A 14,128-nucleotide genomic window follows, 5' to 3' on the forward strand; every position below is an offset into this window, starting at 1 on the left:
TGTTGTACTTTGTTTTTGCAAAAAGACAGTAACCTAAATAATTTGGTTACAACCAAAACTTGGGGACAGATAGAGGTGAAAACCCTTCATCTTACTTTTAATGGATGAAATATGAAGAAAACTTATTTCTTCCCTTCACTAACAATCTGACAAAAAATCGTATAATAGCAATAAAATCTTGTGATCAGACTGCCAATGCATGGAATGTCACTCACTTATACAAAGTTCATGTGTGAATTTCTGACAGGAATCTTAAAGATTGAAATGTAATTGTAGAAATAATAATTCAAATGACACAAAAGGTTTAAGATATGGCATGAATGTACAATTTTTGAATGGTTTTACATTGGACTTTTAACTAAAAAAAAGACACAAAAATTGATATTGTGCTCCAAATGTTATAGTGTACAATGGCCTGGGCAAAAGGTTGGGGTGAATGATGACACCTTCACTTTTTCTGCATATCTGAGTGTTGTTGTTGTTGTAGGGTTTAACGCCATTTTTCAGCACACGATAGGCTGGCTACACATGGTGGCCAGTATTAATGGTGGAGGAAGAACCTGGGAAAACCCCCGGAAAGAACCACCGACCCACGAGACATATCTGGGTGAAATTAATTGGCAAGACTAGCAACCTACTGTGGACCCTAGATGAAGGCCACTGAATTCATGAGAGATACACTGCACATACCAGCACAAAAGATGAGAAACTGCTTCTGCAGCTCTCCTTTGTATCCCAGGAATCCCTCACCCCTCTGTGAGCCATACTGAGAACAGGTTTTATCACTGAGGCTAGCAGTCAAAAATAAGGACTCTTCTCCTATTTCTGCAAGGCGCTTAATCTGAAAGGAATTAATACATAATTTTATCGTCCTAAGCATTATACAAATTCTTCTCTGGTTTTGACATGACATTATAACTCTAAAAAACTTTCATGAGTATAAACTTTATGCAAAAATTTAGAAAGAAAACTGAATTAAATATTTTTTTACTTACAATAAAAACTACAAGGCATGATAACATTTACTGAAGCTTCAATATGATGATTTACGTTATCAATAACAACATGCTATGTTTTCCCAAACTGTTTACACAGTGTTACCCTTAAACTGAACTCCAAGTACAGTGGTTCACCTCCTATAAGGCCACCCATTCTACAACAAAAAACTGACCTTATGAAAGGGTAGTCTCTCATAATAGAGATAAAAATACACTATTTTGGAATCGCAGAAGGCTGCTTTATAACAAGGGTGGACACTCTTCTACAGGGTTTCTTGCAGAGTTCTCTTTATACTAACATCCCCATAAGATTAAAATTGTCTTTGGTCCCAAATTTTTCCTTCTTAAGATCACATTTTCCCCAGTAAACTCAATTTCCCTCTCCACCCCTCCCTGAAACTACTACTATAAAAGCCAAAACAAATTTTCAGTTGCAAATTTTCATTTCACACCATAAAATATCTGCATAAAACTGAACCTCACTTTAACTTGAAAATGTATTTTACCTGCTAAATTACATACATCATTGATATTTATAATCTAGAAATAGCCTGTGGTCATGTGTTAAGTAAAACATGCACCTGATACACAACTTATAATAATAATAATAATAATAATAATAGTAATGTCTTATTTAAAGCTTATTTGGTCAACTGACCAATCTTCCATAAAGTGTTCTAAATTGGCATTTGTATAAATATATGCATATAAACTGCACAGTGCTTACAAAATGAGGTGTTGTTGTTGTTGTAGGGTTTAACGCCATTTTTCAGCACATAATAGGCTATACATGGCGGCCAGTATTAATGGTGGAGGAAGAAACCGGGAAAACCCCAGAAAGAACCACCAACCAACGAGAAGCTACTGGCAAGCTTTCTCACATACCCACATTGGCCGAATCCTAGACTCGAACCCACGCAGACAAAGGTGAGATGGATGTGATCCGTAACAAAAAGCGCTTTAGACCACTCGGCCACTCAGGGCCCTGCAAAATGAGGTGTCTTTAGACAACAAATGCTTAAAAAAACTAGAAAATTGGCCTACTGCTACCATAAAATAATACACAAATCTTTAAGGATGAGTACATACAGGATTCATAAAAACAGTAGTAGCAAACATGTGTAAAACATTATAGGTGAGTACATGATAATAATGTTGTAAAAGTAGCAGTACTGAATTTTAAAAAAAGTCATACAATGATTGTTTCTTTAGATGTTGACTAAGAAACTTTCCAAAAGCCTGCCATGAGTCAGCTGACTTTATATATAAGGTAGTATGGATGATAAATACTCTAGTCGATTTGAGACTAAGTCAATGACCAGGAAATGAACCAATATTACACAAGATAAAAACAAAATCATAAGATTATCATATGGGCCAACACAGATTATGGTTGAGATCCAAAATCTTTGCAGCTTAAAGGGCCAGATTTTATGGTAAATGGTTAATAAACTATTAGGAAAGATTATATTTATCATGACTGATGATATTCCTTTATAAAAATGATTAATAGAACATTTAAATTCATAGACTTTAATAAACAAACCTGCAGCCTCACCTTTGATACTCTACCTATGGAGACCAACCAAATATTATTCTAAAAGCTGGATTCCTTCACCTGATTTTAGAAGAAGAAATGACTCAATGACTGTCATCTGCCTTCATTTACACTTGTACATGATACAGGATACAATTTCAACAAAGAGTATGAATCTGTCAAAACCTAACTAAAAAAAGCAACTTTTGCCAGAAAAAAGTTTTGCCATCCAAGATGAACCATATCAAGTTTCATGAATGAACACACAAAGGTGAGAGCGAAACTGAACTTAATGCAGAAACGTACTGTTGTCATCTGCAATAATAACAACAACAAAAACAGAGTTTGAAAAGTGATCCCTATGTCTTGCCAGTAAGTTGCAGCTTAGACCAAAGAAAAATATACCAACAGCTTTTGGTAGATAAAGTGAACTTGGCAATATATCCACTGAACATATGCCAGGGTCAATCACATACTTTCCAATGTTCTGACCCCCCACTTGGGGACAGCTTTTCAACTAAGAATATTACAAGAAAATGTACACTAACCTATAAACAGTTTTTGCATTTTGGATTGCTGAGAGCCATAGCTATAAACAAATATCAATTTTAAACAAGATAAATACTCAAACACTTGACAAGCAATCATTTTTAAACAGCTTTAAATTTCACAGACAAGTTTTGCTAACCTTCAAGTTGAATAATAAATTTGAGTCTTGATAACAGTGTTTTAGAGTAACAGGCTATACATTCAGAATCTTCCATATACATAGTATTTTTAAGGAAAAAAGAAGTCTTGGTGTTGCTGGTCACATGAACACTGTTATTGTGGTTGCTATCAGGAAGTTAAACTAACACATATCTCACAGTATGCTGTACCAATAAAGCATTATACATTAAAAATATCAATATCTTTTATTCTGATGCAATATATTTTATCTTCAAAACTATATCAAGGTATACATGATAAAACATAAAAGTAGATATTACCAAAGTACTTTTTAGTCTATTGACACTTGTAAGGACTCTATTTAATTTGCCTGACATTAAAATATAGAGGCACTGGAACACTTGTAAGGACTCTATTTAATTTGCCTGACATTAAAATACAGAGGTACTGGAACACTTTTTACCTTGCCCACCAATTACTACCTGTAATCTAATTTAATGTAAGTGAGGTTCTGAGTGAACTGTAAGAATTGCTGAGAGCAGAAAAGCTTATTTATGGTATATGTTTTGTTGTTGTTGTTGTAGGGTTTTACGAGACTTGAACCCACGCAGACAGAGGTGAGATGGCAGTGATCCATAACGGACAGCACTTTAGACCACTTGGCCACTCAGGGCCCCATATGTTTTGTAACTCACACTGGTCTTATATTTGATCATTAAGAATAATGATAACATTTTACTGACACTGGTGTAATTTATTTGGATATTCAAGTAAAAATTACTTGAAATTAAGAGTTATAGGATAAATTTTAAAAAATCTCTCAGAAAATATGCAAACCACTTAACAAAACTGCATCCAAGATTTACACTCTATACACTATACAATGCGTTGTTACTAATTTGAACTCAATACTTTATTTCGTTTACCCAATTTGATGCTTCATAAAAAAAAATCAATTTTAATGTAAGGTCAGTTATGGAGGTTTCTGTTCAAACTGTTGTTTTTAAAAAAAATATCTTTGATACCTCAAAACACCATATTCTGTCTTACCGAAATGTCATGTGTTTCCTTTTTCTTACCAATCTGCTGATGACCACTGATGTACTAACATCAGTCAATTCAGTTTCTTACATTTCCTCAGGATTTTTGCTCATATTAAAACTAATTTTGAATTCTCTACACTATGAATCTCTATGTTAGTGAGTTCTTTGCTCCAGCGATATGTCGATTCCACATACATATCAGGGGCAGTTAATACATGCACAAACTTTGGGTAGGTTCAGTCATTTTAATTAAATAAATTTGTAAATTTCAAAAAAGTGAACACTTTAAAACCTTGTTTGCACATGTAAAAAGTTCAGATGATATCTGGCAGCTCTCTCAGTTTCCAATTCATGTGTTCTGTACTGTTGCTGTATACTGTCCCTGGACTCAAAGAATGAATCATTTCTCTTGAATTACTGGTATATCCAACTTTCTTGTCATGCTTTGTCACACTGTATGCATGTGTGTGTGTGTGTGTGTGTGTGTGTAAGTATGTATGTATGTATGTATGTATGTATGTATGAATGTAAGTATGTATGTATGTATGTATGTATGTATGTATGTATGTATGTATGTATGTATGTATGTATCTAATGTAGGCATGCATATATTTGTGAAATATAGAGTGTAAGAACACATCAGCAGAGTCTTGGCTATTTGATGCCCCAAAAAAAGCTAGATAGGAGAAATATTAAAGGTAAAAACTTTCCAGAATCTTCGGGAAGACAAACATTTTAAACTAAAAGGAAACATGCATTAAAAGGTAAAAGTAAGAATGCTTCAAAAACTTCCCAAAATAAAAAAATAAAAAATGAAGATAAAGGGCAAAAGGGTAAATCCCAAAATACATGGTCAACTCTTTCCCAGACAAACTAAACACTTTTAAAAAGTATATGCCCTTGGATGGAACATCATCACGGGATGTAATCTGAAAGCAAGTGCTAGGTTATATATAAATTGTTATGACAATGTCAGGCTTTCCATTAGTTGGTCATACAGCGATGAGTTTGATATTTATCTTAACTTCTGTACTTTGATATCCATGTTATATTAAGACATCAGAGGCAATATGTAGTTTGGTCTCATGATATATATCTTGACTTCTGAACTGTGATACCTATGATATAATAGGAAATCAGTGGCAATATCCAGTTTGGTATCATGATATTTCTCTCGACTTCTCCGCTGTTAGATCTATATTATATCAAGATATCAGAGGCAATAAGCAGTTTTGGTCTCAGGATGCTTATCTCCACTTCCATACTGTGATGTCCATATTATATGAAGGCATCAGAGGCAATAATGCAGTTTGGTCTCATGATATGTATCTTAACTTCTGTACTCTGATATCCATGTTACACATTCCCTTGATAACTCGTGCACAATAAATCACACTATAAGCAAGGGCATGAGATATTGAGGGACCTCCAAAAATAGAAAAAATCCACTTAGACATAATAAAAAAACTGTGGGGGGAGGGGAACTGGGTTGCTTAATGACTGAATCTTCGTTTTACAATCACATCGATAATAATTGTTAATAACATGCTTTTTCTAATGAAGTTGTTTGTTACTCTGCATAAATAACATTTATTTTCAAAATGTCCAACATGTGAAACATTATTCCAACTTTTTTTCAATAACCATCACGTGTACGCGAAAACATCTGTGTATTACATCACTGCTTTTTGTATTGTTGATTAGTCTGGTTCCTAGAGTGGTATTTAATAGTACAGTCCTAAGTTGGGAGTCAAAGTAGCAGGGAACTAGACTAACTGTTGATATAACACTAAACAAGATTCCTTCTTTTCAAAAACTAGCGACATTTATTTCGTGAGACAATCATCTACATTGAAACTAAATTTTTTGTATTGTTCAATTAGTACAATATTGATGGCATAATTTCAATGAAAGTAATAGTGAAACTTCTTATCATTCTTGAGGATATCTCTAAGTGCCAGTTCAGGAAATCTCTGAAACTCACTTGCCCACAATGGTCCATATCTGACCCAAGCTCTTTATTTGACGAATGATTCATTTTGCTCGGTTGCCTTGCTATCTTTGATCAGTTATGAATGAGTTGGTTAATTTAAGGTAGCTTATGTTACATACACAATAACGTTTATAACAGTGTTTGATTGATCAAATGAAGTGAGTTCACCTGACATACGACCGGGGCCAATAGATCTTATGCATGTAGGATTTGTATGCCTTTTAACTTTTCTTTTATTCCACCTCCTTTATTTGATTCAAAAGACATAATCAATGTCATAATACAAAGGATGCCAACTTTGAATTCAGTGCAGTAACACAACAAATAATTCCACAAGTCAGTTATCAAAACACAGTTGGCACTTAATTAGGTTCTCAGAGAAACACTTGCAGACATAGTTGTTATGGTAGATTGACACATTTTACATTTAATACACATTCCATTTATGATGATTACACTTAAGACAAACTAAAGATAGAATTAAAACACAAATTTCACTTAATAAAACTTATTTAATTGACATTTAAATATTAATCTAAAGCTTACACCAGGTGTAAGTGACATTTGCATTGATCTAAATTTCCTTAAATATCTTTAATTACAGTGTACTAAGAATGTTGTTTGGAAAGAAAATATAACCAATTATATGACTTCTTATTAAAAGCTGATAATTTCAAGATGTTGATTAAAATTTCTAGGTCCTATCTACCGTTTTCGATCATAAAATGAGAGATATATCTATGTTTCAGTTATCAATTTTGATCACGATTTTCTTCAAGTTAAAGAAATACGGATCAATTTTTGTGTATGGTATTTTCTGGTTTAAAAAAATGGGATCCATGCCTGATCCCATGTTATAAGCGGGTTCGTGAGTTATCAGGGTGCGAGTTATCAAAGGAGTGGTGTGTATCAAGACATCAGAGGAAAGATGCAGTTATGATCTCTTGATATTTATATCAACATTTGTACTTTGGTATCTACAATATATTAAGACATCAGAAGCAATATGGGTCTCATGATGTTGATTTTAACTTCTGTACTGTGATATTAATTTTATATTAAGACATCAGAGGCAATATACAGCTCAATTACTGTCACTAAAGGAATTTACCAGAGTTCTGAAATGGCTCACTGGGTTCAGGAGCAAGGTCACAATGGGGGTCTGAGAGTCAATGCATCAAGAAATTCCCGATAATAGGTGCTTCCAAGACAAGCATTACAAATCAAATGATAAGAATTTCCCAGCTGTTTCTAATTAGAAGGTTGTTGTTGTAGGGTTTAACGATATTTTTCAACACAAGATAGGCTATACATGGCAGTCAGTATAACTGGTGGAGGAAGAACCCTGGAAAACCACAGGAAGAACCACTGACCCACGAGAAGTTACTGACAGGCTTTCTCACGTACCCATGTTAGCTAAGTCTGAGACTTGAACCCATGCAGAGGTGAGATGGCAGTGATCCAGAATGGTGAGCACTTTAGACCACTCAGCCAGTCGGGGCCCTCTAATTAGAAGGTACATATATATTTTTTGTCAAAAAGGTTGGTAAGTGTATTTCTCTCTCTCTCTCTCTCTCTCTCTCTACATACATATATATATATATAGAGAGAGAGAGAGAGAGAGAGAGAGAGAGGTACATGTACATGTATATATATGTAAGGATGCAAATTTCGATCTATGAAAAGCACATTAACTTGGGCCAGAGAACAATATATTAGATTTATGGGACAGGTGCTTGGCGGCATAAGCGAACAAAGCTTGAAAGCACAAGGTATTTGCATCAATCTCAATTAATTCATTGATACCAATATAATTATTTGCTTGAATTTATTTGCTTATATTTGCATGATTTGTTTAAATCCATAAATCAATCCTCTTGATATGAGTATAACTGTTGTTTGAATTCATCTGAATTCATACAATGATCTTCTTTATATAAGTTTGACAAATTGTTTGAATTTGTAGTCTTAATTGTTATAGGAACCTAAGAATTTCATGCATTACTTTAGCTGATATGAATTACGAGAATCTGTGTGAATTCTCTGATGTTAGGTGATTTGACATATGATAAAGACTTGAATGTGTGTATTCGTTGAAAATAACGTAGTTAAGCCATGTAATGAATTTGATTCATTCATTCGTGTAATTGAGAAGATAACGAAACTGTTATGTCTCACATGATGTTAATGCAAGTCAGTGATTAAATAGCCGTTAGGAAGTACAATAATCTTATGAAACTAGATTTGTTTATGGTCTGCCATGTTTAGCTTGACCAGATAGCCTTTGGTATCTGTTTGAATTCCGACAGAACGATATCTGATATAATGAGAGGGGAGTATTGATCCATTCCCAGTAGGACATCTGACAGAAGATTTTGGTTGCTTCTCTGTTTATTTTTAAAGGGGAAATAGCTCCATTGACGTATCCACTGATGCATCCACGTACCTGCTTATCCAAGTATCTACATATCTATGTCTTTAAGTATCCACTACATATACCCAGTTTGGGGGCCGAAAAGAGGTGAGACAGTAGGGAGGTTGGAGAAGGAAAAGAGCGAAAGGACCTAAAAGAACAGCCACAGTGGAGTGAACCAGAAATAAGCAGGTTATGAAGTTGTGCAAGGCAATGATTTCGACTGTTCACAATTCTATGATGAACCAATTCTATCATTTAAAACAGATCGGCTATTTATATAAAAATATTTGTGTTTGAAACTTGGTGAAAGATTTATTTCAAATGAAGTGTATTTTCCTAATGTAATGTATTATCACAGTTGTTTATGTAATTGATCAAATTACTGGTTTTCATGTATGGAGGCTCATGTCGTTCTGTTCTATATATCTGCTCAGATCTCTATTCCATCTATAAGTTTCACACTTTATTTTAATATCTACTCGATCCGGGCACCAATACCGAGGGCGATATGTATATACTTTAACACAGAAATTGTTTTTCAAACACCAGAAAATTTAGAAAATAAGATTTATTTTGCATACTAGATTAAAAAGATGACACAAAGGAAAATAGGTAGACATGAACTTGTGGCCTTCAGGGGCTTTACACCTTTTGATTCTATCCCTGTCGTCAGAAGTAGAAGCTAAAATGTTTAACAGGATTTCTTACCAAAGTCTGTATCTCAAGTTTTATAAGATCCTGTAGTGCCTTTTTATATTCTGCGGAGTTATGTTCGTTCAACATGATAATGTCCACATATGCCGGTAATCATCTGAAAGTAGATATATATAAAATCAAGAACAGATATGGATAGGTATGCAACTTGACCTCTGACCTCTTTGCAAAGAATATCTTAAAACAATCTATTTTCCTTCAGTCAAATATAAGGAAAGAAATACCAAATGCAGTTTATAACAACTTACACTGGAGATGATGATGATATTCTTACTAAAATGTATCCCTACGTTTAATGTAAATGTAAATGAAAAAAAAATTTCCATCATTCATCGCATATCAAAATCATTCACATAAGATAGCAATTATTTGCTCCTTTCATTCATTACATTTGAAAAGAGCACTCATGGAAAATTCTCTATATATTTTAAAGATGTAGATTTTTTATGAATCACAAAATTATATTACATTGTAAGAAGAAAAAAAAAAAAGATTAAATGTATCTGGGGCAATCATTCCAATTTCGACCTATAAACCTTGCAAAGATGATTCTGGGAAAATGTTGCACACCATGTTTAACTTTGGCTGGCACAAAACCTTTAGTACTCATTGAGTGGACACTCATCACCATCACCATCATTAGCATCACTATGTTTTGCATTATTCTCCACAGAAGGAGCAAACAATAAATTATCTATGATTAGAAGGAAGGAATGGTGAGTTCATATTTTTATGTACCTTTTCTCTCAAAAAATTCTTACATGTGCCACATGAATGTACTTCAGGCTACATTTTGCCTGCTAGGCATAGAATAGCTTCAGTGCTAACCATTTGGGTTTAGTTACTGGTGGCATGCATCAAAGTCTGAAAGCAGCTGTATACAAGTTACTGTGGATGCGTCATGTATTTCATTTCAGATGGACTTTAAACTGAAACAGACCGCTGATAATCAAATGTGGTAAGCTGCTACTTTTCAAAGTCCTGGTAATCAACTGTTGTCAACTATTGCTTTTCAAAGTCCTGGTAATCAACTGTTGTCAACGATTACTTTTCAAAGTCCTGGTAATCAACTGTTGTCAATGATTACTTTTCAAAGTCCTGGTAATCAACTGTTGTCAATGATTACTTTAAAAAGTCCTGTTAATCAACTGTTGTCAACGATTACTTTCAAAGTCCTGGTAATCAACTGTTGTCAACTATTACTTTTCAAAGTCCTGGTAATCAACTATTGTCAACTATTACTTTTCAAAGTCCTGGTAATCAACTGTTGTAATCTGTTTCTTTTCAACCTCCTGGTAATGAGATATTGTAAACAAATACTTATCAAAGTCCTAGTATTAAAATATCGTAAACAATTATATTTCAAAGACGTTGTAATCAACTGTTGTAATCTATTAAATTTCAAAGTTACGATAATCAACTGTATTAAGTTGTTTCTTTTTAAAGTCCTGGTAAACTGTTGTAAAATTTTTGTTTTCAAAGTCCTATTATTCCGCTCCAGGCACATAAGTGCTTAGAGTGCGGGAGGTCGTGGGTTCAAACCCTGGCCGGGTCATACCAAAGATTTATAAAAATGGTATCAGCAGCTGCCTCACTTGGTGCTCAGCATTAAGAGGTTAGTGTTAGGACTGGTCGGCCTGATGTCAGGATACTGTGGCTGGGTGGAACATCATGCTACATGTCAGCAGCATGATGCCCCAGTGCTAGACAGCACTATAAACAGCCACACTGCAGACATCATAGCAACATGACTGAAAAATTGTTCAAGCTACATTAAATATCCAAATCACACACAACTGAGATGATATTCCACCTGGTAACTACAGATGTCCTGCATTATTTGATCTGCCCAACTGTCTTCCATTTTATTAATTTATTTATTACATTTGGAAAACACATATAACATGAATTCTCAATTCCGAAAGTGGTCAATTTTGGTGTTTGCTATTCCATCTCATATATTTAAGGCATTTTGGCAGATTCAAGGCATTTTGGCAGATTCAAGGCACTTTTCAATAAATTCAAGGACTCCATGAGGATAAAATAAAATTTTTTTAAATTCATATTTTCAAGGCAACCCCCCAGAAATTGTATGATTTTTCATGGCTGCACAAAACTACATGTAAAACTGCCTATTAACATGAAATTTCACTTGCCCAACAGTTTTAGTTACCTTGGGCTAGTTGGGATAGGTAACTATTGTCCCCATCTTGCAGTGAGGGCCACTGTAATTGGAGTAACAAACCTATTACAAGGAAGCAAATATCTCAATAAGATAATTTTTGATTTGCCTGAGGTGGCTGTATATGACAGGTATAGCTGCCATGTTGATGTCTTCTGCAAACTTAGATTTTGGACAAATGCCAGTAAGTAATGCAACTGGAATAAATGGAACAAAAATAAAACTCAACAACAAATGTTGTCCTGGAACACTGATTCCCTACCATTGGCCTTAAAACTGACTTAAATGCAGAACTTAAACTAGGTGTGATGGAAAGACAATCAGTAAAATGTATGCCTACAACAATCATGGTGACACAACAACCTATTAGCATATGTACTAATGTGACTGTTATTGCCAACAAGGAAAAAATAGAAGCCATGTTCTGCTCATTTTTACAAGTCATTTTTATGGCATTTTTATAACATCATTCAAACACATTATTGCCCACTCTCAGTAAAAGTTATATACTGTACATGTGTATGTGTACATATATAGATACATATATTATCAGGAACTAGACAGGAAACAGGCAGCAATAAAAAGGTATAAACAGAGCAATTATCATGCAGGTGAATTCTAAGTAGCTGTGGGCATTATACACATGAAACCTGAAATAATTGTGCACATTTTATGTTGAAAGTTAATGAGACCGTGCCATACAATTAACAAGTGCAGAAAGTGTAACAGTAACAGCAATTCTCATAAAATTAACAAGTGCAGAAAGTGTAAAAATAGCCGCACTTCTCATAAAATTAATAAGTGCAGAAAGAGTAACAATAACAGCAATTCTCATAAAATTAACAAGTGCAGAAATTGTAACAATAACAGCACTTCTGGTTCGCAATACTACTACACATATTAATTATACTAATGATGTGATGATGATAATGATGAAGGAGATGACTGAAATCATGAAAATCACTGCACCAACTAAGTATACCAAGGCTGACAGATTTTGATCTGGGCCCCATTTGTGACATAGTAGTTCATTTAGGTCTTTTATTCAAATTTTTCAAAACCTTATCAATGCATTACTGATGATAATAATAATAATAATAATAATAATAATAATAATAATAAAAATAATAATAATAATGATGATGATAATAATAACAATAACATTTAAGGAAAAAGGTGCTACATCATCAGTCTATTCTGTGTGATTGTGATTTATGCTAATTTCTACCAAAATCATGGGGGCCCCGAGTGGCTGAGTGGTCTAAAGCGCTCTTCGTTACGGATCACTGCCATCTCACCTCTGTCTGCGGCGGTTCAAGTCTCGGATTCAGCCAATGTGGGTATGTGAGAAAGCTTGCCAGTAGCTTCTCATGGGTCGGTGGTTCTTTCCGGGGTTTTCCCTGGTTCTTCCTCCACCATTAATACTGGCTGCCATGTATAGTCTATCATGTGCTGAAAAATGGCGTTAAACCCCACAACAACAACAACAAGAACCAAAATCATGCCAAAAGCATCACCCAAATGCACAACAGGCATGCATTGGCAAGCCACACCTGTTTTTTCAATGACTCCCACCCCATTTATAAAAAAAATGGGTGCAAGATTTCTTCCCCCATTTCAGGTCTACAACCCAACTTACATCATTTTTCCTATTAAAGACCTCAGAGGCCTATTTCATTAATTTGTTGAAAATATGGATGGTGGACATGTGAGAGAGAATTCACCAAACTTGGTACTTAAATGTAGGTTGCTTATGTACATGTACGTACAGCATTCCCTCACTGTAAGGCCCTTCATAATAAGATTATTCTGTTAGGCAAACAAAACCTGGGTGTTTCCAGTTGGCTGACCATCTGTTTCTCAGTCCTTTCCCTAACATGTTCCCCCTCCCCTGGTAAGATAAAAAGCACAAAAGAACATGTTAAATATATAATTTAAAACACAAAATTTAAAAAATGACTTGCCTACCCTAATTTTAAAACCAGTTCAATACAAAACACATATATTTTTGGCCTCACAAAGTGAGAATGGTCATGGATCGCATTTCATTCAATGGTGGTAAAGCTATATGCAACATGTACTTCACTATAAGGTGGTCTCACTACAGAGGGGTATACTCTATGGCTCCCATGGACAGCATTATAATGAGGGAGTAATGAACATACAGACATGCATGCATGCATGCATCCATACATACATACATACATACATACATACATACACACACAAATTCATACAAACATATTAAATCAGAAAACCAAAAATATACAAACTGAATAATGGCAAAAGAAGAGCAACTAAATTAATAATTTATATACCATGTTATAACACTATTTTTTAATAAAAAAATTCAGAAAGTGGAAACATTAACATTGCCAAAATACTTTCAATTATAAGATTTCAGATGAGAAAAAGGAGGTGTGAGGTACAAAGCCAGTGAGATTAAAATGCCTGGCAATACAGCATATCTCCTCTAAGATTGAAATGGAAGGGTCTGCCTTTTAACATGGGAGATGGGCAATAATCATTAGAAATTGCTTTCTTTAATTGAAGAATTATTTCAATTGTTTTTTAAA

General features: G+C 34.3%; 1 protein-coding gene across 1 annotated transcript in view; it reads right to left on the reverse strand.

Moving 5' to 3' along the window:
- LOC149802526 (uncharacterized) overlaps nt 1-14,128 on the reverse strand; it is a 52,624-nt gene that overhangs the window by 29,572 nt on the left and 8,924 nt on the right. Inside the window, exons 2-3 of the mRNA XM_089951764.1 lie at nt 9,365-9,467; nt 691-841 (exon numbers count right to left, since the gene is read on the reverse strand). Coding sequence (XP_089807890.1) covers nt 691-841; nt 9,365-9,439 — 226 coding nt within the window. The 5' untranslated portion in view covers nt 9,440-9,467. The remainder of the gene's footprint in view (nt 1-690; nt 842-9,364; nt 9,468-14,128) is intronic.

This window comes from Sinohyriopsis cumingii, chromosome 3 (genome assembly GCF_028554795.1).
Source record: "Sinohyriopsis cumingii isolate HCF-2022 chromosome 3, ASM2855479v2, whole genome shotgun sequence".
In the NCBI taxonomy this organism is placed as follows: Eukaryota; Metazoa; Mollusca; class Bivalvia; order Unionida; family Unionidae; genus Sinohyriopsis; species Sinohyriopsis cumingii.